The sequence below is a fragment of the Perissodus microlepis genome, chromosome 7 (genome assembly GCF_051167445.1).
Source record: "Perissodus microlepis isolate ML-2025 ecotype Zambia chromosome 7, ASM5116744v1, whole genome shotgun sequence".
Lineage (NCBI taxonomy): Eukaryota > Metazoa > Chordata > Actinopteri > Cichliformes > Cichlidae > Perissodus > Perissodus microlepis.
Genome location: NC_140467.1, coordinates 11,814,262 through 11,838,107, shown reverse-complemented (window position 1 = coordinate 11,838,107; position 23,846 = coordinate 11,814,262). Strand labels below are relative to the sequence as shown.

The 23,846-nt window shown below is 39.7% G+C and overlaps 1 protein-coding gene across 3 annotated transcripts in view; it reads right to left on the bottom strand.

The window, feature by feature from the left end:
• Positions 1–23,846, bottom strand: part of scaper (S-phase cyclin A-associated protein in the ER) — a 58,984-nt gene that overhangs the window by 19,254 nt on the left and 15,884 nt on the right. For all 3 annotated transcript variants that reach the window (XM_084933414.1, XM_084933416.1, XM_084933415.1), the window contains 13 exons: positions 23,716–23,782; positions 23,513–23,630; positions 23,056–23,167; positions 22,493–22,633; positions 22,258–22,413; positions 22,025–22,167; positions 21,399–21,480; positions 21,152–21,304; positions 19,846–19,953; positions 16,007–16,143; positions 12,188–12,253; positions 11,635–11,761; positions 2,694–2,809 (listed from right to left, as the gene is read on the bottom strand). In XM_084933414.1, coding sequence (XP_084789540.1) covers positions 2,694–2,809; positions 11,635–11,761; positions 12,188–12,253; positions 16,007–16,143; positions 19,846–19,953; positions 21,152–21,304; positions 21,399–21,480; positions 22,025–22,167; positions 22,258–22,413; positions 22,493–22,633; positions 23,056–23,167; positions 23,513–23,630; positions 23,716–23,782 — 1,526 coding nt within the window. The remainder of the gene's footprint in view (positions 1–2,693; positions 2,810–11,634; positions 11,762–12,187; positions 12,254–16,006; positions 16,144–19,845; positions 19,954–21,151; positions 21,305–21,398; positions 21,481–22,024; positions 22,168–22,257; positions 22,414–22,492; positions 22,634–23,055; positions 23,168–23,512; positions 23,631–23,715; positions 23,783–23,846) is intronic.

The window sequence follows — 23,846 nt, the reverse complement described above, 5'->3', positions numbered from 1 at the left end:
GCACTGAGACTGAGAACATTTGTGCATTTTGTTCCCTTCCCCACTGTGACCCCTATTCCAGTCACAAGGACAAGGCATCTGCAATCTAAATACCAACTCAGTATAAGTTTCCATCAGTGTACAAAAAAATACACTGGATTTAAGCTAAACTCATAATCTGCAGCTGTCATTATGGAAGGACAGTAAAAGGACACCGGCTACAGAAACGAGGATCAACCCCTTCATTTATTTCTCCCACACTAAAGAAACACTTTCAACTGAGTAGGACAAAACAGCTAGCTTCTGTGCAGCTGGCACACATGATGAGGGGTAAGATTCAATGTTCATCTATAAGATGATGTAGTTATGTATGCAGTCTTAACCACAAATATCAAAAAGGAAACCCAACCATAAATAAGGTCTAGTGATTCCTGTAGACATCAAAGTTAAGAAAAAAACCAAAACACGTAAACTGAATAATATTTGGTTTTGTACTGTTAATTTGATAATACATGTAGACTTGTAATGGATTTTTCACTATAATCTAAGACTATATTGATACAACAATAAACTGAGGATACAACCCTCAGCTGTGTCACTTAACATTAAACAATGTCTCTAATAACAATGACTTCAAATGGCGACAAATATGAATTACTGGAAAAATCATGAAAACAATGAAAATCAAAAGTAAGTTAAAAATCTAAACTGATGTAAATTCAACAAAGCTCATGCCAAAGTTTGGGATGTTATTGTGCCTCTTGTAAGAAATCTCTTCATCTGACGTTAACGACAGCGACTGCATAAGCCCTGATCTAGTCACTCCAGCGACCACAGGGTTACACCAGAACATTAGTGGAGCCTCGTCGAGGAATTAGCTCATTAATGTAATGGTAACAAGATGGAATCAGCTTCCCTTGGGAGAGATATGGCAGGAGCATCTCGGCAGCTGCCTTTTTTTGTAAATCACTCTGCTTATCTGGTGGGAGGAGGTGATCAATATGGCAGCATCACTGTAAACAGATAATGTAGCTCACTCCGGGGTTAGCGTCTGTATAGCAGCCCATTAGGCCACACAGCAATCCAGATGACAGATAGTGATAAGCAGACGGCCGGGCTGTGTCCTTATGTTGCATCTCGTCATGAGCCGCCGACTGCACTGACCTGACTGACACAAGAACAGAGCGTGACCTCTGCTGCGTTTTACATTTTACAAAAACCATAAAGAAATCTCTGCTTACAACCCTCTGGGGTACAAAGCTACTGTAATAAGTGCATTCATTTATTAAACTGTTGTATATGTTGTAAATAAACTATCATACACATGCTTTTCTTCAGATAATCACAAAATCCTTTGTAGCTATTGAAAAGAACCATTCATTTTAGACCTTTTCAATAATAAAAATAATTTCTTCCTCACTCAAGACTTTGCTTGTATTGTTACCCAAAAATAGAAACACATGGCCCTAATAATCCACCTTTTCATTCAAGCATGTTAAAGAGATGTACAATGCCAAGGAGATTATTGTGCGCACGTTTTGTGCTGCAAAGATAGTCTCATTTCAACATAATACTGCTTCGAATTCAGACGTCTGCTTGAAATTCTTAAAGACTGCAATGATTGAGAAAGAGAGACCACAAAAAAACAGAAGAAACAATATACATGTGATGCCCTTTAAAAGCATTGTAAATATAAGAAGCATTTGTCCATTAGCAGAGACTCAGAGACCAGTAAATGCTAATGAATGGGGGAAGCAAGGCCATTCAAGTCCATTACAGAGTCCCACTTGTGACTATGGCAGGCTCTCTGAAGTTATCTACTGGCAGGCCATGCAAGCGCCAGACCCACAACTCAAAAATATTTCGTACTCTAAATGATAGATGGGACACATGTGCTTTTTGTGTTTCGAGAGAAAAGAAAGAACACAAATTGATTACAGGAATGGAAATGCTTCTCATTTGTTGAAGGGCAGCGCTGTTATTCATTAATACATTTTGAGAGTATTTATTGAGATGAAGCAACTGTAAACGCTGATAAAGTAGGTTAGCTGACATTAGCTCCCTCGCTTTATGCGATTGCAAAAACGTTCACATGGAGCAAACGGAGCAGCAACTGTCATTGAAAGGATAAAGTCATAGAGGAGTCATTGCAGAGGAGGACTGTAAAAGCTAAGAGTCTCTGTGAATTCAGCAGAGAACAGACAGACAAACAATATGGATCATTCAGAAGCATCCCCATCCTTCCTTTCTTTCTAATCTTTTAGTTAGAAAAAATACAAAAACAAACAAACAAAAAAGCAACATGTGATAATGTTAATACCACTGTATATTCAACGCTTTGGCTTTTATTTATTGCAACACAAAGCTGCACTAAGAGAACTTTGTCTTTTTAAAAATGAGTGTTTAAGGTTTGTACTGTCACAGAGAAATAACCTAACCCGATTCGTTGTTTTGTGTTTTTGTTGTCCTCCATGATTATTGATTTATTTATTTTGTAGTCTAATCAGCATTTTTAAATTCAAATAGCTGTTAACATAAGCTAAAGGGACATATCACCCTGATGGCTTAAACTCCAACTCTGGTCAAGCCAGAAGCAATAAATAAATAAATAAATGAATAAATAGAGGAAATAGCAAACAATTAAAACAAAAAACACATTTATATGTTTTGGTTCACATGAATACAAAAATTCTTAATTTTGTGATGATACTCACTTGAGAGGAATGCGGGGAACTGCGGTGGGTGTGGAAGCAGCAGTGATGACCTGTAAAATCTGTTCCAGAGCAGACAGGCCACCGCCTACTTGGAAGGCCACTTGGTCTGCATTATTCTGTTGAGGAGAGGACAGAGAAAGAGCGAGGGTAAGAAAGAAACAAAGGTGTAGTCAGGGGACAGCAAGCAGCCGGCCTGACAGGGGATTACATAGCTCTTGCTGGAGACGGAGCCTTTCTTTCTCCTACAGGGGTAAAGGATTGAAATGTGAAACAAAGTGATCCCTAAAGTATTCCTGTTTAATCTCAAAAGTGCACAACCTGACTCCGCCCCACAACAGTGAACTTTCAGTGAAAGGCAAAATGCTCTGCAGGCTCCGGTTAGCATCAGGGTGGTCTCAATGGATCACAACAGGCTAAGGCGATCTAAGAACAGAACAACCCAGAGAATTTGAACTGTTCTAATAGCAAGACACTATAGCTCTACTGGATCATTATCAATATTATTCATCTTCTTTGGGTTTGAAACATTCCATTTTAGGTGAACTTTAATAAATAGCTGAATATCAAAGTGGCTCTGGTCAGTTCTTTTCATGCTTTTATTTACGACTGCTATATTATAGTTTACAAATACAAATGAGAGGGCAGTGGCTGATGCCACCAGCTGGCATGATTATAGAATACATTATTTCTAAACCGGCTCTCACACCAATAATATGGCAATGCATTTCAGAAAGCTATAAAAACGTCAACAAAATTAATTGGTTAAGATTTATAGATTAAATTTCCATCCAACTTTGTTGTAGACAGCAAAACTTTGAGACCAGGAGTTTTCAAAGTTTTGATCACTGAGTGCCAATATAGGGATGTGGCATATGATGATAGTCAACCTGGAAAAAGCACAAATTAAAGTATTTTAGTCAGTGTTTTTGCCAACTTTGTTTAGGGGATATCGGAGTTTCCTCATAGAATTCAGTAACTTTGGATGGGTTTGTAGTTTTTTAAACTCTCAGTGAGCTGCCTTAGGAAAATGTAGTCAGCACTGATGGCTGAAACAGAAGAAAAATTGGAACACAAGTATAATGCTAAGTTAGCATCATTTTGAGTTCCTATATCACAAAATGACATGAGCCGTGGGTAAATGAGATGCACAGTGGTATATTTTTTTTTACTCTAGCACTACGTAAATTATTATCAGGGGCTTTGGCTTTAGACAAATAGGAATTCGATTGGTATGTAAAAATTATTTAAAACAATAAAAAAATAAGGTTCGATATTTTAAATTTTAATATCTTTGGGTATTTCTAACTTAGTAAAAAGATTGGCAGAAATAACCTTTGCATGAATCTCACTAACATTAAATAGAAAAAAATCCTTCCTCTGTTCAAACCAAACTTCCTTTTTGAATCCTAACCCTTAATCGGCATTATTATTAGATACATCTGCTTGTCACACATCACTTGTCATGTAATCAGTGAGGAAATGAACTAATAACTACAGAATTTCAGCAGGAACAAATTAATATTTAAGAAATATTTCTTACTTAAAATTAGAGCAGGGCGATATGGCCAAAAATATTTATCACGATATATATTCGAAAATTTGCGATAACGATATAACTGACAATATAATTGATGCGAGACAAAATACAACTCCACAACATTACTAGCGCAAAAAGACAACCTTCCATTTATTTTCACTTAAACAAGAAGCTGGTTTTTATGTACATTAAAGCTTTATAAAAATGTAACAGTGCAAATGCAAATTCCTTGCTTAAAGTTTAACCAAAAGGCATTTCCAGTAGAAATGGGCTGACATATCCTGAGCATAACCATGTATAATATCCACTGAAGTTAAAAAGAGGTGCTTTGCAACATTAAACTGCAGTGTGCAGTACGTATTTTTCGGACCATAAGGTGCACGGGATTATAAGGCACATTAAGCGAAACAAAGCAGTCAGATAAATCAAACTTTATTAAACTCATTCTTCTTGCTTCCTCCACTTCTGTACCATTGATTCATTAATGTTGAATTCTCTGGCAGCTGCTCTATTCCCATGTTGTTGCAGTATATTAATGACTAACCTTGTATTGTGGATGGATTATCTCAGTTGTTCTCCTGACTGAAGTTTGGTCCGTTTACAGCATCCTGCCATGCGATTGCATTTGTCTCTAACTATCAGGAACCTTAACGTTAACTTTTATAAGTGGAAAAGTGTTAGTGTTCGTCCTCCAGCTTCACTGTTTATGTTATGCTAACATAGCTGTGTCGCTAGCGATCAGGTAGCACATCATTATATACCAGCTAGCCCAACTTCAGTAACCCTACAAACGTCACTGCTGTTTAGTTTCCTGTCTTCATTTATGTTGGACGTGATAGCAAAGCTGTACGTTTGAATATTTTCAGAAATCTCAGTCAGAACATGCAATAGCATGCTTAGGTAACTAGCGAAACTAGCGAGCTAACTTCCGCTAGCTTCCTGCTAACTTCTAACTCCGTTAAATGTAATAAATTTTGTTTTCATGGATGCCTGGAAGTTAAACTTCATAGTTACACCTGGTAAAGCAGCAACGCTGATCGTTTTATTAAAGATGAAAGAATTTAGACAGTTTTTAACTCTCAGTGATGCTGCAGTGTTCGTTTGACCTGAAGCATACGGAGTTTAGGACCCAGATTACTCCCAGATTTAAGAGCATCTTAGTCCGACAAATACGACAATAACGACGGCCGCTTGCATGTTCTGCAAAAAAATGTGCTTTGTCGTGTATCTGACGGACAAACACCAAACCAGTTCCACATCACTGAAGTTGCACCATTTTTACAAACCAATTCTGGTTCATCTGTTTCACTCAACAATCGGCCATGTGCGTATGAAAACAAAGGCACTGCGCATGCGCGTTTTACTCATATTCTATCGCGATATTTCATTTTCCTATCGTTGCCTAACATTATACCGGTATTACCGTGAACGGTATAATATGGCCCAGCCCTACTTAAAATGATATCCATTGGTTCCTCTTGTTGAATTATTTTTTCCTTACTCCACTTACAATATAAAAATACAAATAAAATGACTCTGCAAAGGAAACCTATAATTATAGCGGATTAGATTTCTAACATCATGTAAATAGATAGGCCCCGTCTCCTGTGATGATAGATTAATTGGCAGTATGTGGGATGCTGTTGCTACAGCTTCTCGTACATCAACAAATACAAATCCTGGAGTGGGTACTGACTATGAGGCATGTTTGTGCCTGGCTGGATGAAGAGCAGAGGAAGTGGAGGTGAGCTGCTGACGGAGGGCCTTCTTCACACAACTACAGAGAGCCTACAGGTCACTCCTCCACCTAATGAGGTTACGGTCTCCTCAAAGCTGTGACAGCACTAAAATCCAGCCACTTCACAGTGCTTTTGTTCCACAGATGGGAAGTTGCCAACAAGCCCGAACACACTGAAAGACAAACGCTTTACTAAATTACAGATAAGCTCTTCATCTGTCATCTGTGCCGGCTGCTGAGGTAACGGCTCCCTAATTCCGGTGTTAAGACGCAAAAAAAATATTTAAACACGCAAAAAAAAAAAAAAGTCTTTGCATTAAACATAATGGCAAAAGTCTTCATGACGCTCTCAAGAGTCAAAGCGAACATTTTTAAAAGACCTTACTTGTGACTTCCTTTCTTTACACTGCCAAAGGTTTCCGTGTTTAATCAATTAGGTCTCGATTACCGAACTTGGCTCAACCCCTCATCAACACACCAACCTAAAAGCTTCTGGGCTAAATGAGAAAAGGCAGCTCATTCATAGTAGCTTCTCAAATGGTATTAGAGTGGGTAACCGGGACCTGCCCAGTCCTGGTTGTCTCCTGCAAAAAAATTAAAAAAATAAAACAGAAAAGACTTTGTTGCTCAGTAGCTCCTTTCCTGTTCTGCTGACAGATTTATCTAGAACAATACGGGTGAAGGGATTAAGCTGAAGCTACCTGAACTGCTACCTTTAGGTCTACAGAAAACAAAATCAGACTGTGATGGTTTAAATAAAGCCTTGTTTTGTATGATAGCAGCCTGCGATCTAGAATTGCTGATCTTGCCGCCATGTAATGCAGTTGCCTTTCTAAGCAAATGGAACAAGCATCTGGCGATGATATATCCTTTCTCCAAACCCAAGGCGGAGCAACAGTATTCGTGTTTATATGAAGGTAATTACAATGACAGCATATATACACAGTAAGCTGAATTTGCATGCACACTTAACTGAATGAAAACAGTGTTCTGTTTCTCTAAGATCAGAGGATTCACAACTTGCATTCCTAAGAGACAGCTACAATAAAGATCCTCCATCCAGGGCTCCCAACAGGATACTCCAACACTTTGGGTAAGACTGCAAATAAGTACATTTCCCCAGAGTAGATAAGATTATCAGTTAGCAGTTCCCTCCCTACTCATTGTGGCCACCTTAGCTCAAAAACAAACAGGGAAACTAAATCTTACGCATTCACGCTAATGTTGCAAGAACTGGGTTGATGACCAAGCGAGTTGTTGGAGAGTATCTTCTTGGCCACATATCAGTGAGGTGATAGCATTGCCAGCTGTTTTTTATTAAAAACAAACAAAGAAACCCTATTAAACAAACCCTATTAAACAAACCCACGATAGGGTGATCGTGGCTCAAAGAGTTGGCAGCTCGTCTTGTAACCGGAAGGTTGCCGGTTCGAGCCCCGGACAGTCTCGGTCGTTGTGTCCTTGGGCAAGACACTTCACCTACCGCCTACTGGTGATGGCCAGAGGGGCCGATGGCGCGATATGGCAGCCTCGCTTCTGTCAGTCTGCCCCAGGGCAGCTGTGGCTACAACTGTAGCTTGCCTCCACCACTGTGTGAATGTGAGAGTGAATGAATAGTGGAATTGTACAGCGCTTTGAGGGCCCCGAAAAGCGCTATATAAATGCAATCCATTATTATTATTATTATTATTATTATGTCTTCTTCTTAGTCATTGCACTTTCTCTTGCATGTTTTTGCAGAACAGTATGGTGGCACAATGAAGCTGACCTTTCTCTATAAAACATCTTCGCTTCATCCTAAAAGATATTGTGTGGCAGTTGGTAAGTACTTCAGTATGCCTGCTTAAGTTATGGCCTAAAACGTGTCTTATGAGGCCACACAATCTGTACATATCAAAGACGATCTTATAGTTGCAATGTGGGCTGTGAAATCCAGTGTAAAATATTGTCAGTATATCTAAAACAATTACTGCATGCACATAAAGTTTTACTGTAGGCTGAATGTTATCCCTTGCTCTAATTCTTTGCATTAAACCCGGTTAACCATAGCCAAAGTATGATGATAGATTAAAGACGAGTAACAGTGCTTGAAGTTCTAATTGGTCTTTCAGCGGTAGCAACCTGGTAAAACAAAAAAATTAAGAATTAAAAAAAATAAAAAATAAAAAGACTGGGCAAAGACAGAAAGTCAGAGGCAGCTCCTGAATAACGCATCAGGAGGACTTAATCTAATTTTCGCCCTGGGTAACTATTGTTACACTGGCTGATGGGAGGACCAAAGCAGCTGGTATTTTTTGCAACAGTGACCAGGAGAAATTGCTTTTCATAGTCTCCTAAAACCAGACAATCCAATCAAATCAAAGAGGAAGGCACAACTGTGCTACCTCACGAACAGATGGAAAAGAACTGGCAAAGTAAATTAAGGCAAGACTTAAACTTTCATCTGGGTCTTCATTTATGTCAAGGGTTCATCCTCCCTCACAACCAAGTACACCAGATGATCATCTCCTTACATATATGTCATCATTATACAGCATGCCAAGTCTTCTGTAAACCACAATAAGGCTGCAGGAGTAAACACTTTAAAGTCAAAATTTCTAAGTATAAACATTTGTTTATACAAGTCATAATGGCATATGATTTAGGAGGCTGCGTGGAATCATCCATTTCCACATTTGCTCTTCATTCACAAACTTTGTTTATTTCAAGAAAAAACAAAACAAAACACATGATCAATCAAAAGGCCACAAAAACCAAAACCTACCACAGAAGCCACAAACTGTCTTCAGCTAAAACTAATACAGTAAGAGGTTTAAAGCTATTCCACTACCCACTGGTCTCATGGTGGAGAAATAACAGGGCTGTTTGGAAGACAGAAATGACAGCCTATAGTTAAATTTCTGTAACACTGGAGCTAAAACTAAGAGACACTTTTCATCTTCTGCCAACGATCCAAATAATTTTTAGAATTATCTTCCCCATTTGGTTAAGCCAAAGAAAAACCTCCAGGTCTGATATAAGGATTTCAAATAAAATATATCAAACTTATCTGAAAAGTCTGCTTTATGAGTGACTTCATTTTTGGGGGGGATAATTTAGAAAAATGAAACGATCATGTCAGCCTAGATTTCCCCAGGTCTACACAGATCATTCATTGGCACACTACATATTTAAGGACTGATGCTTTTGAGAGAACCTGTTTTCGACAGTAAATGGCAAAAAAAACATAAGAAACAAGAAATATAGCAATAGAGTTGTTTTTGCACATAAATGTGATTCACGTCCTTTCTTACATGTAGAACAAATCAAGAGCTAGTCCGCTTCAGATGCATTATCACTTCTGCCAATATTCCGATTGGTTTAGGTTAGGAAACCGTTTGAGCAGAGAGTGCAGCAGGCAGGATACAGAATGAAAACTCACTAGCTGCACTGAGCCTTTATGCTATTCTATGCAGTTTAAAGATTGTGATCACACTGCTGACAATAGTTGTGTTCTCACATGTACCTACACCAAGCTATATCGAGAAAGGTTCAGAGCCGCTGTGCATGTGCTTGTCCGAGAACCTCAACATCTGAGTTTGCAACTCTCTTCAAAATAAACTGTTTATTTTAAACCAGAAATTAAAATTCAACTTCATTTACAATGTGCCAGAACAATATGTTTATAATTTCACATTTCTTAAATTAACTAAGTAATGTGTTCTCCCTCTCGTTTTTTTTTTTGTTTTTGGAAAAACTTCTGACGCTGCTGATCTGGGTTTTAACCTGTCAGTCAGCTGGAGGCCCCAGTGAGAAACCCTGTAATCCTTCCACTCTGCCCTTCACCTTCCCCCATGTCCCCAGATACAGCTCCCACCAATCCCACTACTCACTCAAATCAAGATGTGAGTGCTACCTAATGAAAACGAAACAATCTTGGTGCAGTATTTTGGCTCTCAGACCCATGCTCCTGCCCTTTTCTAGACAAGCTTCAGCTGAAGGGAATGGTAAAGACTTTGAGCAATATATAAATACAAGTGCTTAACAATAAGGCGAGTGTGCATTAGAAAGAAAGGGGGAGCACATTGGGAGAATTGCTTCTCTTAATCACCCTAAGTAAGGAGGGAGGGGGCGAAAAAGAAAATCAGGTTTGACACAAGAAAAATCATTAGAGGCCACAGGGGGAGAAACACAGTGGGGTCAGAGACTAGACGTAGCCTAGAGAGAAAAGAAGGAGTGAGTGGTGGTGGTGGGGGGGGACCCAAGCAGCAGCGCAGGAGAGGAGCATCGGGTGTTGTTGAAGGGATTAGGAGAGAAAGTGGAGACTGAATCAGATATGGGGGAGAAAAACAAATCTGTAGGTGAGTCAATGACATGAGAGATGCTTGTTAGGTCAAATAATCAAAACGGCTCCGACTTGAAGTGACTCAGGGGCCAGACAGCCATGCTGATGGAGACTCTATTTATTTGACTTTGTCAAGGGATTAAGGAGAGAAGCACTCCCCAGACTGCCTCATTGGTTAATCATGATTCGACACAACTTTGAATGGATACCACTGCAAAAAGATGGTAAAGGAGAGCTTGACAAAATACTTCACAGACTTGCTTTTAAACTGAGGAAAAAGACAAGGCAAAAGGACTTTCACTTGATTTGCTTATTGCAAGTGGCACCACTGTTGAATGCAGTGCATCTCCTCTGGCCCACTGACCTGTGACCTCCCACTGGGAGCACGTGGAGCTGAGAGGAGGAGTCCTCGTGTAGTAACAGCTTGCGCGCTAGTCACATCACACCGGTCCCCTCCTCTCTCCTTACAAAACACCATGCCACCCACCTCTGCCACTTTATTCTCCGTCTCCCTGGGGAAATTCGGTAATAGCCTCTCCAGCCGGCCCCGTCACTACTGATGGGACACCATAATGTCTCTATCCTCACGCCCAGAGGCATGCTCAGTGGGATGTTTTGATGGTTCAAACCACAACTTGGCAGGAAATTTATGCCTCATTACAGGAAGTGGGCCGTATATTCTCCTCATCATAAACATGGTGACAGGTGTTTTAATTCCAACCCTCAAAGTCTCAAATTGATGTGACTTTTACGGTTTAAAAAAAAAAAAAAAAAAAAAAACTGTAAAAAAAAGGCAACAAGGCTTATAGAGCCTTGTTTCACCTGAACTGTATTCAAGAAAGTTTGCCATTACATTTTTAAATCATTTATTTATACAGTTGTGGTAGGAGTATTTACAATAAAAGCCAACCCCTCCTTGTTTTGTATAGTCAAATTAAAAGATCTTTGCTGAATAAAGTCTTGTGCATCAATGACATTTCATCTGGAAATCCAATTTAGCAAAGTCTAAACCAGCGACATCTGAGTCGTGCAAACCACACAGACACAAGACAATGCTTGCTCTCGTGCTAGGAAGCTTCTCTATTGGTACCATGTGCACAGTGTAAACACTGTTAATCTGGTCTTCATTAGCCAATAACCAAAGGCAAGTTGGTATGCAGAAAGCGAAAACATAGCTTATAACTAAAAAGACGGCTGGCATGACCTCTGCACTGCGGCAGATTGCTCAGTGTAAAACCATAGATCAGTCTAGCATATTATGCAACCCAAAAACCTTTGTGATAGACCTTTATATTAAAGAAAAGGATGGCTTTAAGTGCATAAAAACATAACAGACAGTTACCTGCTTCTCCAAGATGCGTGAGATCTCTCCCAGAGTTCGGTCCAGACCAGACACTTTGTTGTTGGCCCACTGCCCGCTATCTTGGCCCTGCAACTGCTTCAACAGGTCTTTCACCAACCGCTGCAACCTGAACATAACAGCCAAAAGTTATAAATCTGTTAAAACATCGGTCCTTAATTTAGGATTTTCATACCACCGGTAAAGCTAAAATGTTTAACCAATTAACTGATTAGTCTACAAAAAACAAAACAAAAAGATGATTAAAGAACTCTTTGAGTCAATTTTAGGAACACTTTACAAAAACAAACAATAATGGAATAATAGAACATTTACATTTTTTATATTTTTGACACTTGAGATATAACTGCACTCTGATTTATTTACTTACAGATTTAAAGATGTGATTAAGAAAAAAAATAAGCAATGGATTTTTTTTAAAGAAAGCTTTAGATGTAGCACTACAAACATCAGGGGAAAAATATTAATACAGAAGAAAAATGTCAAATTTTTTTTAAAAAAAAAGGGAAAACCCCAAACAAAAGAAAACACTTACTTGGCCTTGTATGGGGAGTCAGGGACCTGAGTCTTTGCCTCCATTGATGTCTCATATTCCTTTGCTCTAAAGAGAGAGAAGTAGGAAACAGTCCTTGAATCCCAGGAAAAAAGTGTTTGGCCCGTCAGTAACGAACACGAAGGATCAAAGTGTGAGGAGAGAGAGAGAAAATACTTCAAACCGAGTCTGTTTATTTGGCCTGTCAGCCAATCACCATGTAACTTGGCTTAAAATAATCAGACAGCAGCACTGCAGGGACCTGTGTTTTGCTGCCATCTGCTCATGTCACCAAGGCTTAATTCCCTCCTGCCATTTTTAACAAGGAGACTAGAGTACTTTGCTGCCCTCGCTGTCAAACAGTTAATGGGGGTTAGAAGCAATACAACCATGGCTATTAGAGAACTGTCATCTCCATGGCGTTAGCCAACATCTCCAGTCTGAAAAAGGCAAACTTGGTGTTTGTGCATGTTTGTGGGTGAAAATGGGTTATGGAGAGGTCCATTTATCTGTCAATCACACACTCCCAGACATGATAAGTAACTATTGATCAGAGGTTGACAGGGCACCTTCCGGTTAATCGTCTCTACACTGATAGAATCAAACTCCTCCCGGAAGACGACAAGTGGATTTCCCCCAACAGGCCATACCTGCTCCAACTAAAGTCTGCCCTTGAACACGAGAGATTGTGAAGAGTAGATTGTTCATCCAAAAGACACTGACATTTTCCCCTCACAGTTTGACCAAAATGACTAAAAATCACAGATAGCCAGTGCACAAATTTAAGCAGTCAGAAATTCTATATCAATGCTAATTTTGTATCTATTAATTTGAGGCCATTGGCTTAATCCTCAGCTCCTCTAGTTCACATACAGTGTCCTTAGGTGAGATAGTGAACACAAAATTGCCTCTAATGCATTCCAATGTGAATGACTGGGTGAATGTACCCTATAGTGAAAAGCGCTAGTCCATTTAACTGATTATGTTATTTTAAATTAATTTATCATAAAAATCCTTAAAATCAGCTTTACTAACAGAAGAGAAAAATTACTTACTTACAAAATAATCATTAGAACTGATTTTCAACAGTTATAAGCAAAGGGAAAAAAAACCCTAAGTGGCCTGATTCAGCGTTCATTCTGAATATGTAGTGATTTTATGTGCCACATGAGCAGGATAAATAGGTAGCACAGACATGGTTTAATAAGGACTTGAACTATATCCACTCTGTTTGCCATTCATGAGATTACAATATTAATCTGACAGGTTTATATCTAATCAGGTTAAACAGGGAGCAATTGCTACACAATTTATTATAGTCATGTAAAAAATGGGCAATAAATCTTAGTGTTCGGCAATAACGGAGAAAGCCCATTTCTACAGTGTAGGGCTATAAGCACTTCATAATACACGAGATCTCGATTCCTTTTAATTATTCCATTTTGTTTACAGAGAATTTTCTCCACGTTTACATCCGAATCATGGCTACACTGCAAAACAGACCCCCTTTGAGGTCATAACAAGCGGTAAAACCTTTATAAAAGTGACAATGGTTCAATAATTCAATCTAGTCCATTTAGCTTGTCTGTGTATTATTAAGGACATATATTTTTCCTTTAAGGGAACCTCTTTTTTCTCCCTTTATCTAAGGAATCAGGGTGGTAACACAAGCTAAGGCCATGCTTAGCACCTCATGCAGTTCTCCATACTCTATAAGGCGTGTCTACATATTCACGTCACTCTTAGGTCCACGTAGCCAACAAAACAAACCACAAGCAACCAGAAACAGGCAAGAAGCTCATATCTGAGTATCAGTGTGTACTTGGCTTTGAAAGTCCAGAACTCATCCTGACACTGACAGTCTACTTACATAAAATTTTAATAGCTTATTTTCCCTTCCAAAAAATTTATTATAGAGGAGTTACGCCAAATAAGTGGGCTAAAGTATGTGTGCGCCACTTTATGACACAACAGGGCTCCATGCAGGCCTAGTTTAAACTCCTGTGAGACACACTCACATTTTACGGACACCATACGGTGTTCCAATAAAACGGTTCATTTCCACCCAGCGGTGAAGCAGCTCACCTTTATGTTTACAGGGGCTCTGTGTTATTTATGACCTCTGAAGGCCTGCTGCCTTTGAGTGCTAGTCTCAGCAGAGCTGGTGCGCGAGTGATGGTGAACAGAGGCAGATCATGTTGTCACTTTCTCAGTACCGCTGAGTCTCACAAAGCCAAAAACAGCAGAGCTGAGAATAAAACATTGCAGTAGAAAGGCAGTTTCAGCTTGTAGTTGCCTCTTTGGAATACATTTTTCCTTCTGAACTATAAATTATTAAAACAGTGAAAACTCATTCATTGCCAAATTTTCAGCTTAATTGTGATAAGATTTTAGAGGATCGTTAGGTCAGCCTACACTCACAAAACAGCACAAATCCCTGCGATAACAAATGACATGTACTCGACCACCATAGCCAGTCTTTTTTCTCTCTCTCTCCCTCTCTTTACCAAAAATAAATAAATATTAATGACGAAAACGAAGCTATCCAACCTTAAACTTCATGAGTGGTGGTGAATGTTTAGAGAGCAGGAGAAACAAATGTTTAGTCATGCCATTAACATTACATTATCAGCACACCCTCCATTATATTGTTATTGGTAAACGGACTGCTCTATAGTGAGTAAAATGCTCGTGCGTCCACATGCACTGACCGGACGTCAGGGTTTGCTCGAGGACACTTAACCCCTTGAGGACAGGAGGAGGAGGGGGTTCAAAGTACCAACACTACAACACCTGCTCTACTTCGGGAGCCACAGTCGCGTCATTACATTGGTATGTTTGTGTGTACACAAAGTCTTTATGCTCTTCCTCTGGCGTGTATCACCACTGTTTTTTCATTTAATTACATCTTCAAGCTCGGTTGTAAAAGCGAATATTAAAAGTGAAAAGAATAGTAATGTTTTGATATGGTTCCTGGCCAGTAACGATGAGTCATCAAATTCAGCTTAGGGAATCAGTTTTCAGTGATCAAACATGGAAGATGAGGCATCCAAAGCAGTAGCTAGCTGGATCAAGAGTGTCGTTGAAAAAAAACACAAAACAAAAACATGTTCAGCAGATCACTTTTTCTTAATGTCTGCATACACATTTGTTGTTAATATGATTTTTCAGCCCGTGACTAAGTTTGATGGACATAATATGCTGATTTATGATTCATTCATTCTTTTTATTGTGCGATTGCGGTCTTTTGAGGGTAAGTCTTACAATCTTCCCAATAATAAGCATCGGTACCATCTCACAGTAAGTACTGCCTGTCTCATCCCTCAATCTCTTTTTTGACAGCCAGCTGGATTGATTGAGTTCAGGTCCAGGTTCTGACACACAGCAGCGTCACCTTCTATTTGTTGATTGCTATTGATTTTCTTTGATACTTCATTTAAAAATCAATAATTCAGAACAAGAAAAATAGGCATGGCTCATACATACTTGAACATACATCGCTGGTACTGAGGAAGGCTTCAGATTTGGCAATGCCATGGCAGTAATTTGGAGGAAAGCTCTTTACAGGTGAAAGCCGGGGAGCCACGGATCGATTTGCAGCTTTGCTCCCCAATCACGGAAAGTGGTCATAAATTAACATCATCAGTGTTACCTTGTAGAAAGCCTGGATGCACGTAACATCTGTTTTCCATATCCTTGTCACTCATAAAAAGAAAAAGAAAGGGAAAAAAAGTCCTGGCTGAGGTTTGTCCTCTCCTGCCTGCGAGAGGGTGGTGAGAAAAATCGAGACCGACAGTAACAGAGAGAAAATGGATGAATTACCTGGAGTTCATCCTGGCGCGGAGCTTTTTGGCTTTCTTTCGTGCCTTCTGCCGCTCTTCTCCATCCTTCACGCTTTCCGAAGAAACAGAGCTGTCCGTCAAAATATCCACAATGTATTTCTTTAAGGAAAGATGCTCCTGGAACAGGGAAGAAAAAAAAGAATATCAAAAGCTACTAACAAATTGTTCTCAGATTATTGGTTATAACAAACTCCAAGATCCGCACCAGAAGGAAAATAAGTAATTTTATGCAAGTGCATAACTTTAGCACTTATTTCCTGGAAGGCAGACACAGTACTTTTATGGAAACAAATATAGGTTGCATCATGTCAGCCACAACACAACACTGCTGCTTGCACCAAATATACTGGACCTGTACAAACAGCAATTAAACAGCATTTGCTTGCTACTTTTTACGTACAATTTTAACACTCTTCACTTTATACGCAGTAAACTGAAGGAAGGCAAAGACCAAAAGAAAGACTACACTGACATATCGCAGGAAAAGTAGTGTCTGTGTTTGTTTCTCCTCTTCGAGTAGTGAAGATGAGTTCCAACGTTTTTTTCCTCCCTCAGAATTCTGACTTTAATCTGAATTTGACAAAAAACAAAAAGACGTCCCCACTTTGTACTTTTTCCTGTGACCCTAATCCTTTTCCATATTATTAGACGCAACTTGTAGTCTTATGAATGTGTTATGTGACACATTGTGGCATACCTCTCAGTAACACCACTGAATACTGTAATTACTCTCAGTAATGAATGCTCTTTTGAAGCCACCTGCCTGCCCACGGACATGCTGCAGGCCAGGAGGTGTTGCTTCCTGTCAGACAATTATGATATTTCTACTCATAGACAAGAGAATATAACCCAATTTGAACAGCATGACACATGCGGAAGAAACCAATTACTAAATTACACTGTCATCCAGCACCCCAAAGGATACAATGGCCCCAGACAAAGGGTTTCAGTTATGTAGGCAAGTTAACTTGTGTGATGCCACAGCCTTTGGTCAAAGTTTTTCCTGCACCTGCTCCCTGAATAGGGCTCTTCACCGAGAGGCGTCATATGAAACAGTTGTCATTAGTTGGGCTCAAGTGTGCAAAAGCAAAACGAGTGCCACAAAACTAATGCCTAAAACTAAAGGTTTACTTACTTTGGAAAACATAGTTTATAACTAAAGATTCACAGGATTTCAACTGCAAGACCATGGGAGACTAAGAATGGGACATTTGCTTCAAATACATATAAAATTGAAAAGAGAGAGAAAGAGAGCGAGAGAAAAACTAAGACTGTCTTAATGTTCAAGAAAAGAATAAAAGAAATCAAGGCACTTCATTTGGAAGCATTCTTGAATGATTTGTTTTTTTCAAAAGTAACAGAGTGTGACTTTAGTTCTAGTTTCTATACAAAGACGACACAAAACACGGCAGTTTAAATTTGACCATACACACAATCACAATGTTAAATTCAATTAAATCTCAATATTACATTCCTCATTTAAAGTTGAAGCAAGATTTTCAAAGCTTCAGGACCGATCCACTGAAATGAATGTGACTGTAGTTTCCTCTGATTTGCATTTTCACACCTCTGCCCTCGTTTCACTGATATCACAGGTCACTAATATCTCGTGACCGTAGCTATCCCTCGCTTAGAAGACAGCAGCTCAGTAATCTCTCAGAGAGGCCATCCTGTGAACTAGCTGCTCACTTAATGGAATTGCTTCACCAACAGATAAAACACATCTGTTGGAAAAGACTAGTTACATAAAACGTATCCATTGGGATATAAATTCTGTTTTTCTTTCTTTTGTCTTTTTTGAAGGTTGTTATGTAAACTTTGTGAATTTAGGATGAGAAGATTTAACAACATATATTTACCTACCAAAGGAACCTCTGCAACAAAACTACACAAACACTGGTCAAAGGGCATTGCAGCTACACGTTGCCTCTGGTGAGAGAAACTAGATAGTACTATAAACATCTCATCTTCCTCTTGACACAAACTGCCCTTTAACAGATCAAAAAGACAGCCTACAGAAATACAAATTCTACAGGATATGCTCATCCAGTCCATCTTTTCTACCATACAAAGGCCAGCGTGGTAGACTTCCATTTGGCATACACAAACAGCCTTTTCATGCAGTCTCTTTGATAAAGAGATAAGACTCGGCTGCTAGTTGAGCAAATCACACAGTCGTAAAAGAAGGACAGAAGTCATACAGAAAGCAAACAAAAAAGCAAATCAACTATTCCTTCATTATCAGGTAAATAATCTTAAATCGCTTGAACTACACAAATAAATTCTGGTTGAGAGACTGCTCTTTTAAACAGCAGCTTTGTTGCTATACCAAATGGACAGCACATCTCAAAACCGTGTGTGGTGGGAAAAAATTTCTGGACATTTCAACAGGCGTCTCTATTTGTATCTATCAGTACAGCTTCAACAAGTCCTTGAGGACTACTCAGTGCCTCGCCTAAGTCAGTTCTGATACCCGATGCAGCGTGGCGATCACTCTACTCATCGTGCTTGCCAGTCGCTAAAGACAAGAACAGCCTTTCCTCTGAGAAACCTACTTATTAATTACCCTAGATATAAATTCCTTGCGTTATATGGGTTTTGGATGTTATTTCATTATATCAAAGCAGAAAAAAAAGGAAAGCAATCTCAAGTCCTCTACTCGTATATCGATCCACCCTGTTGAATACAAGTGAATTTTCAATTTAATTCACAAGTCTCTCAGAATGGGAGAGAATGAAAAAATATGAGGGCACATCGGCTTCTGCTGAAAAACTATGGAGTGACCTCACAGACCTCACAGCACAGTTGGACAAACCATCTTCATTTTAATTAAAAATCCTTCGCTGCAGGAAGAGTTATGGAGCCACAGTGAAAAATAGTTGGCAGCGGTGTGAATGAAATTGTGAAACTGAGCTTTGATATAAATAATATGTGGGGCAGATGAATCTATCCAAACAAAGTCTCTTCACTTTAAATAAGAAAAGATCATTCTGGACATCTAAATGTTATATATTAGAGGTACAGGAATGGCTAAAGCCTCAGTCCTGTAATAACACATCTAATACAAATTGTCCAAGCATGACATCAAGATTAAGATGCAGGATATTATGAGGATGACCTCAGCAACGACCTAAATTCTGAATGATTAGTGCTGAAAAATGACAAGTTAAGGTTGTATTAGGATTACTGCTAAAAATGTAGTGAATCAAACAAATACAAGGCATAAGTGTTCATATATAAACTGTTTTTCTCCCCAAACCCAAGGTTATGATGCTGTCAAAAAGGAAACAAAAAGAAACTGCATTTGGAAAGGAAATGATTTAAAAAAGGAAAGTTATCAATTATTCCTCACTGAAAAAAAAGCTTTGAATGAAGGAGCTGCTGAAGCCAAAGGTTCTGCGTACAGCACCAACAGTTGTCACCTTCACAATGAGCCCTGCTGAAAAGCCAATCTCATATTGCAGCCTGAGAGGTTACCTTGCATTAATGAGCTGCCTTCCCATGGAAAAGTGCTCCATGACACACAAAAAATAAAAAAAGCCTGGAGACAAGAGGGTGATGTCAGTCCTCCACTGAAGCGCTGAACCTTAACTGAGTACATTTCAAGGCTCATTTGTAATCTCACAAAGCCAGCTACAGGCCTGTGGCAGTATATAAGAGGACGTATAAACATCAATAATGACCGTGTCATAAAAGACAACTGCTGTTCTCTTTGTCTATTTTTTTTTTTTTTTTTACATGAAACAGGCAGCAACAGGGCAATATTCTTTGGTAGAGTGAGAGGATGTTTGTTCCCAGCTGGGTGACAGTGATACGCACCACTTCCTCATCGGAGAGCTCCCGTCCCTGGATGCTGCTACTGTCTCGCACGGCCTGTTGGTGCCTCTTGCCCTTGGTGTGGCTGAACAGGTGCACCTCTGAGGTTATCTACAAATACAAACAGAGTGGTCAGAGGTCAGTGCTGTGGACACAATGGAGAAAGAGGCAGGAGAAGGTCAACAGGGCCCCATGTTGCCGTGGTGAAACAATATACCACAGAGACACATACACTGGGACAAGAACTGCCTCCTCTAAAGCTTAGTTTAGAAAGGGATTTATTATGTTTAGTTCAAGCTCCATATACTCTGCTATAGTAGATTTGCACGACTGACTGTTCAGAATACTTATCTTATCATATTTTGGGTCTTGGCGTAACCCCTAGGTTCATTCACTAAAATAAGCCCATACCAATGGATGAAGATCTTGGGGCTGACAATGGTTAGAGCAATTGCCATACATTATGCTGCAGTGATATACTTTTGTATCTCACTTAATTGTTCTGGTTTTTATTATATAAACAGAACTTAGGGCAACCATGTACAGACAATGAAGAAAAAAAAAAAAAAAAAAGAAAAGCAAGCTGATGACAACAGTTGACTCATCACAGATTGCTGACTAGCTGTAGTGGATGTTTGAGAAACAGGAACTAGAAGAGACAGGTGTACAACAGGCAATGTTTTCCTGCCATTTCTGGAAACAGGCCCATTTGGAATGGTTTGTGTCTAATATCATTAAATAAAGTGCTTGCTGCTGACCCATCTATGATCCCTGGTGTCAGATGCTGGCCAAGGTCATCTAACATTTTAACAAGATTCCTCCTCCCCCCACCCCTTTTTCTGATGCTGGTTTGAAAACTCAAGGTGTCCCACCCTTGTTTTGGTGGCAGCCAGTTAATCAGAGATAAATGTGTCTGCTCGTTGCCTGATGCTTCAAAGAAAGAAAGGAGGGGGAAAAAAAGGCATAATCATGGCCAGCCATAAATCTGTGTTTAGGAGACTGTGTTTAATCGGTGCTGTTAAATCCTCATTTAAATGTGGCCTCTTTCAAAACTCCTCTGAATCACCTTCAGGTTAGTAAGTCTGTGTACATACAGCCTGTCAAATGTGGTCTTTTTTTTTTTTTTTTTGCTTTCCTCATGTTTATATATAGCAAAGACGCATAAATATATTAGTTCAGGAGATTAAAATAAAAATATTTAAGTTAATTGGTAAAGTTAGTTGTAGAGTTAGTTAATAGTTCGGATACTGCATTAAATATTAGTGAAGTACTCTAACTGATCCAGAGACTGATTGGAAACTTTACATACCACAACTCCACACAGTGAACACTGTTTCTTGCGCTCATATGGTGTCAGTTTAGGTGCGTAGTCGGTGTTAGCATGTCGACCACTGCTGAGCTCAGCAGCCTTTTCTTTCCTCTGTTCGATTTGCTCCATATGCCTGCGGCTGCTCTCATCGTGCTATGGAAGAAACCAAAAAACCAGGGTCATACGAGAAACATGGACTCTTGTCTAATGTTTGTTAAAGAAGCAAGGTGGCGCTGTATAAACGTACCTTCATCTGAATTTTCTTCTGCAGCTCCTCCATGGCTTCTTGTTGAGCAGCGCTGAGAGCAGCCAGACGCTCCTCTCGGTCTCTGCAGATGGGACATAAAATGACAAATAAGTGCATCTAAAAGCAAGTCTTAAAAAGACAGCAAGAATCAAAGTGATGTAGCCTGTTTAATCAGAGGGTGCTTTTCATTTTTTGACACTACGACTTGTAGATTTCATTTGAATAGAACGGCTATTTTAGCTCATCAATCCACCCCTCAGTAATCCATAATAACAGAGAAAACAATAAAACACTTAACTACATCATTCATAAAAAATAGTTAGACACTTTGCTGGGCCACTTAAAGTTGTGGTAAGCTGTATTCTGCTTACTGGAATAATTTAGCACCTCCTCCAATGTTTCATTGTGAGCAGGAAAAACTGCACAACTATATCAGGACAGTTTAGAAAGTCACAGACAACTGACACTGTATGAAAGTCTCATCCTGGGCTATTGATTGGTGACTAAAGAATAAAAATCAGATATCTTCCCATTTAAATCTTAATCTCTCAATCTTAAACCGCCCCCTCAAAGGGGGACAAAAAGTAAGTTTTCCACTCATGCTGAAGTGATTTGGAAGTACAAACCTCGCTCTTTCCCGTGCTGCATCCTCTCGGGCTTTCTCCTTTTCCTGCCTCTGCTGTTCAATACGAGCCTCCTGCTCCTTCCTCTTCATCAGCAGCTCCTCCACTCTTGCCTGTCGCTCTGCTTCCAGGACCCGCTTACGCTCCTACACAGGAGTGGAATAGAGTGGGGATTGGTAATTTAAAAATCCAATTAGAGAACAAAAATGAAGGCAAAAAAGGTTTTTCTTAATCACCTGCACAGCCTCATCTCTGGCCTGCTTCTCCTCCTGCCTCCTTTGTCTCTCTTCTTGCAGTTCATTAAGGCGTTGCTCATATTCACTTAACTTGGCAAGGGCATCGTGCCTTTTATTTTGGGCTTCCAGGGTGTTGATGAAAGCAATTTCATTCACCTGCAAAAACACATCCTTGAATGACAATATGAGAATATATATATAAAATTCATGACTGCAGGAGATCCGCTCTTAATACCTTGGCCTCCTCTTCTTGGGCTTTCTTCACAATAGCCTGCAGTTGCAGCTCCCTCTTAAACTCAGCGTGCAACAGTTTTTCCTCCATCATCCTCCGCCGCTGCTCCAACAACTCCTCTTTCCATTTCCTCACATCTTTTTCCTGCAGAAAGTGAAAAGCAAGCAGCAAGAAAAATCCACAGTGTATTCTTTAAGACCAAACAGACAATAGATTCCTGACCGCTCGGTTTCTAACCTCTCTCAGTGTGTTCACGTGGGGATTAATGAGACTAAACACCACTTCATGGATTTATGTGGTTAACCTGAATTATTCTGGGACTAACTCATCTTGCCATGGCTAAGAGTAGAAAAACAAACTTATGAAAGACTGTTGATTTTGGCTGGGAGTCTCCATTACGACTGCCTGTGGCCAGCTGGCCTAGATGTGACTGGAATGGGTTACAATATTTGGTGATTCTATCGGGCAGTGTGCTGACAGAATCTCTCGCTGCGAGCCAGGCTAAGCTTAGCTTGCATGGAACTTCTTCGCGGTGCTTTCCGTCAAGTTCATGCAGACTTACTCACCCTCTCCAACAGCTTCTGCAGCTTGAGCGTCTTTTCTTCTCTGAGTTTGTCCCTCAGCTGCTGCGCCTTCAGCTGTTTCTCCTCATGTTTCTTCTTTGACTCTGCAATGGTCCTGTCAAAAAATATGGAAATGCATCATTCATCTCTTTCCCTCTCCTTATCAACAATGTGGAAGGCAGACGCAGACCCTAACAGACACCTAGGGCCTGTTTAGACATTCTGGGTGGTAAGCTAAAAAGAATGAGGTCAGACACAGTAAGTGAGCCTTTGATTTTCCGGATGCAGGGATCAATCCTTGTCAAAGTAGGGGAGGGGAGAGGGCTGCTAAAGAGTAAACCTGGGTGCTGTTCAGGAAGGCAAAAAGAAAAAGACTGAACTGTGCTGATCTTGTTAGTTTGAGTTACGAAATAAGCCAACTAGCCGGGAAAAACAGAAAATGCAATATATCATGTGGTACCTTTTACGTGACGGTGAGGACAATTTCTCATGCATGTGGATGCCGTGTCCAGGAGGCCGAGCGGGCTCTTCCTCTACCATGTCGCCCCATGATGTAGTCTGCCGCCACGGTTCCCGAGCTACAGGAAGGACATCAAAAATAGACTTGAGTGCAGTGTTTACCTTTACAAAAAGTGTTTAAATCTTAGATGTTGCCTTTCATACCATCGTAATCCGCCAGCATGTCATTCCAATCTATATTAGCTCCACAGCTTCCATTACCAATGCTGGCCTGTGGAAAATATTTGAGTTTTTTTTTTTTTTTAAATAGTAGATTCATAATAACAAAAAAACAT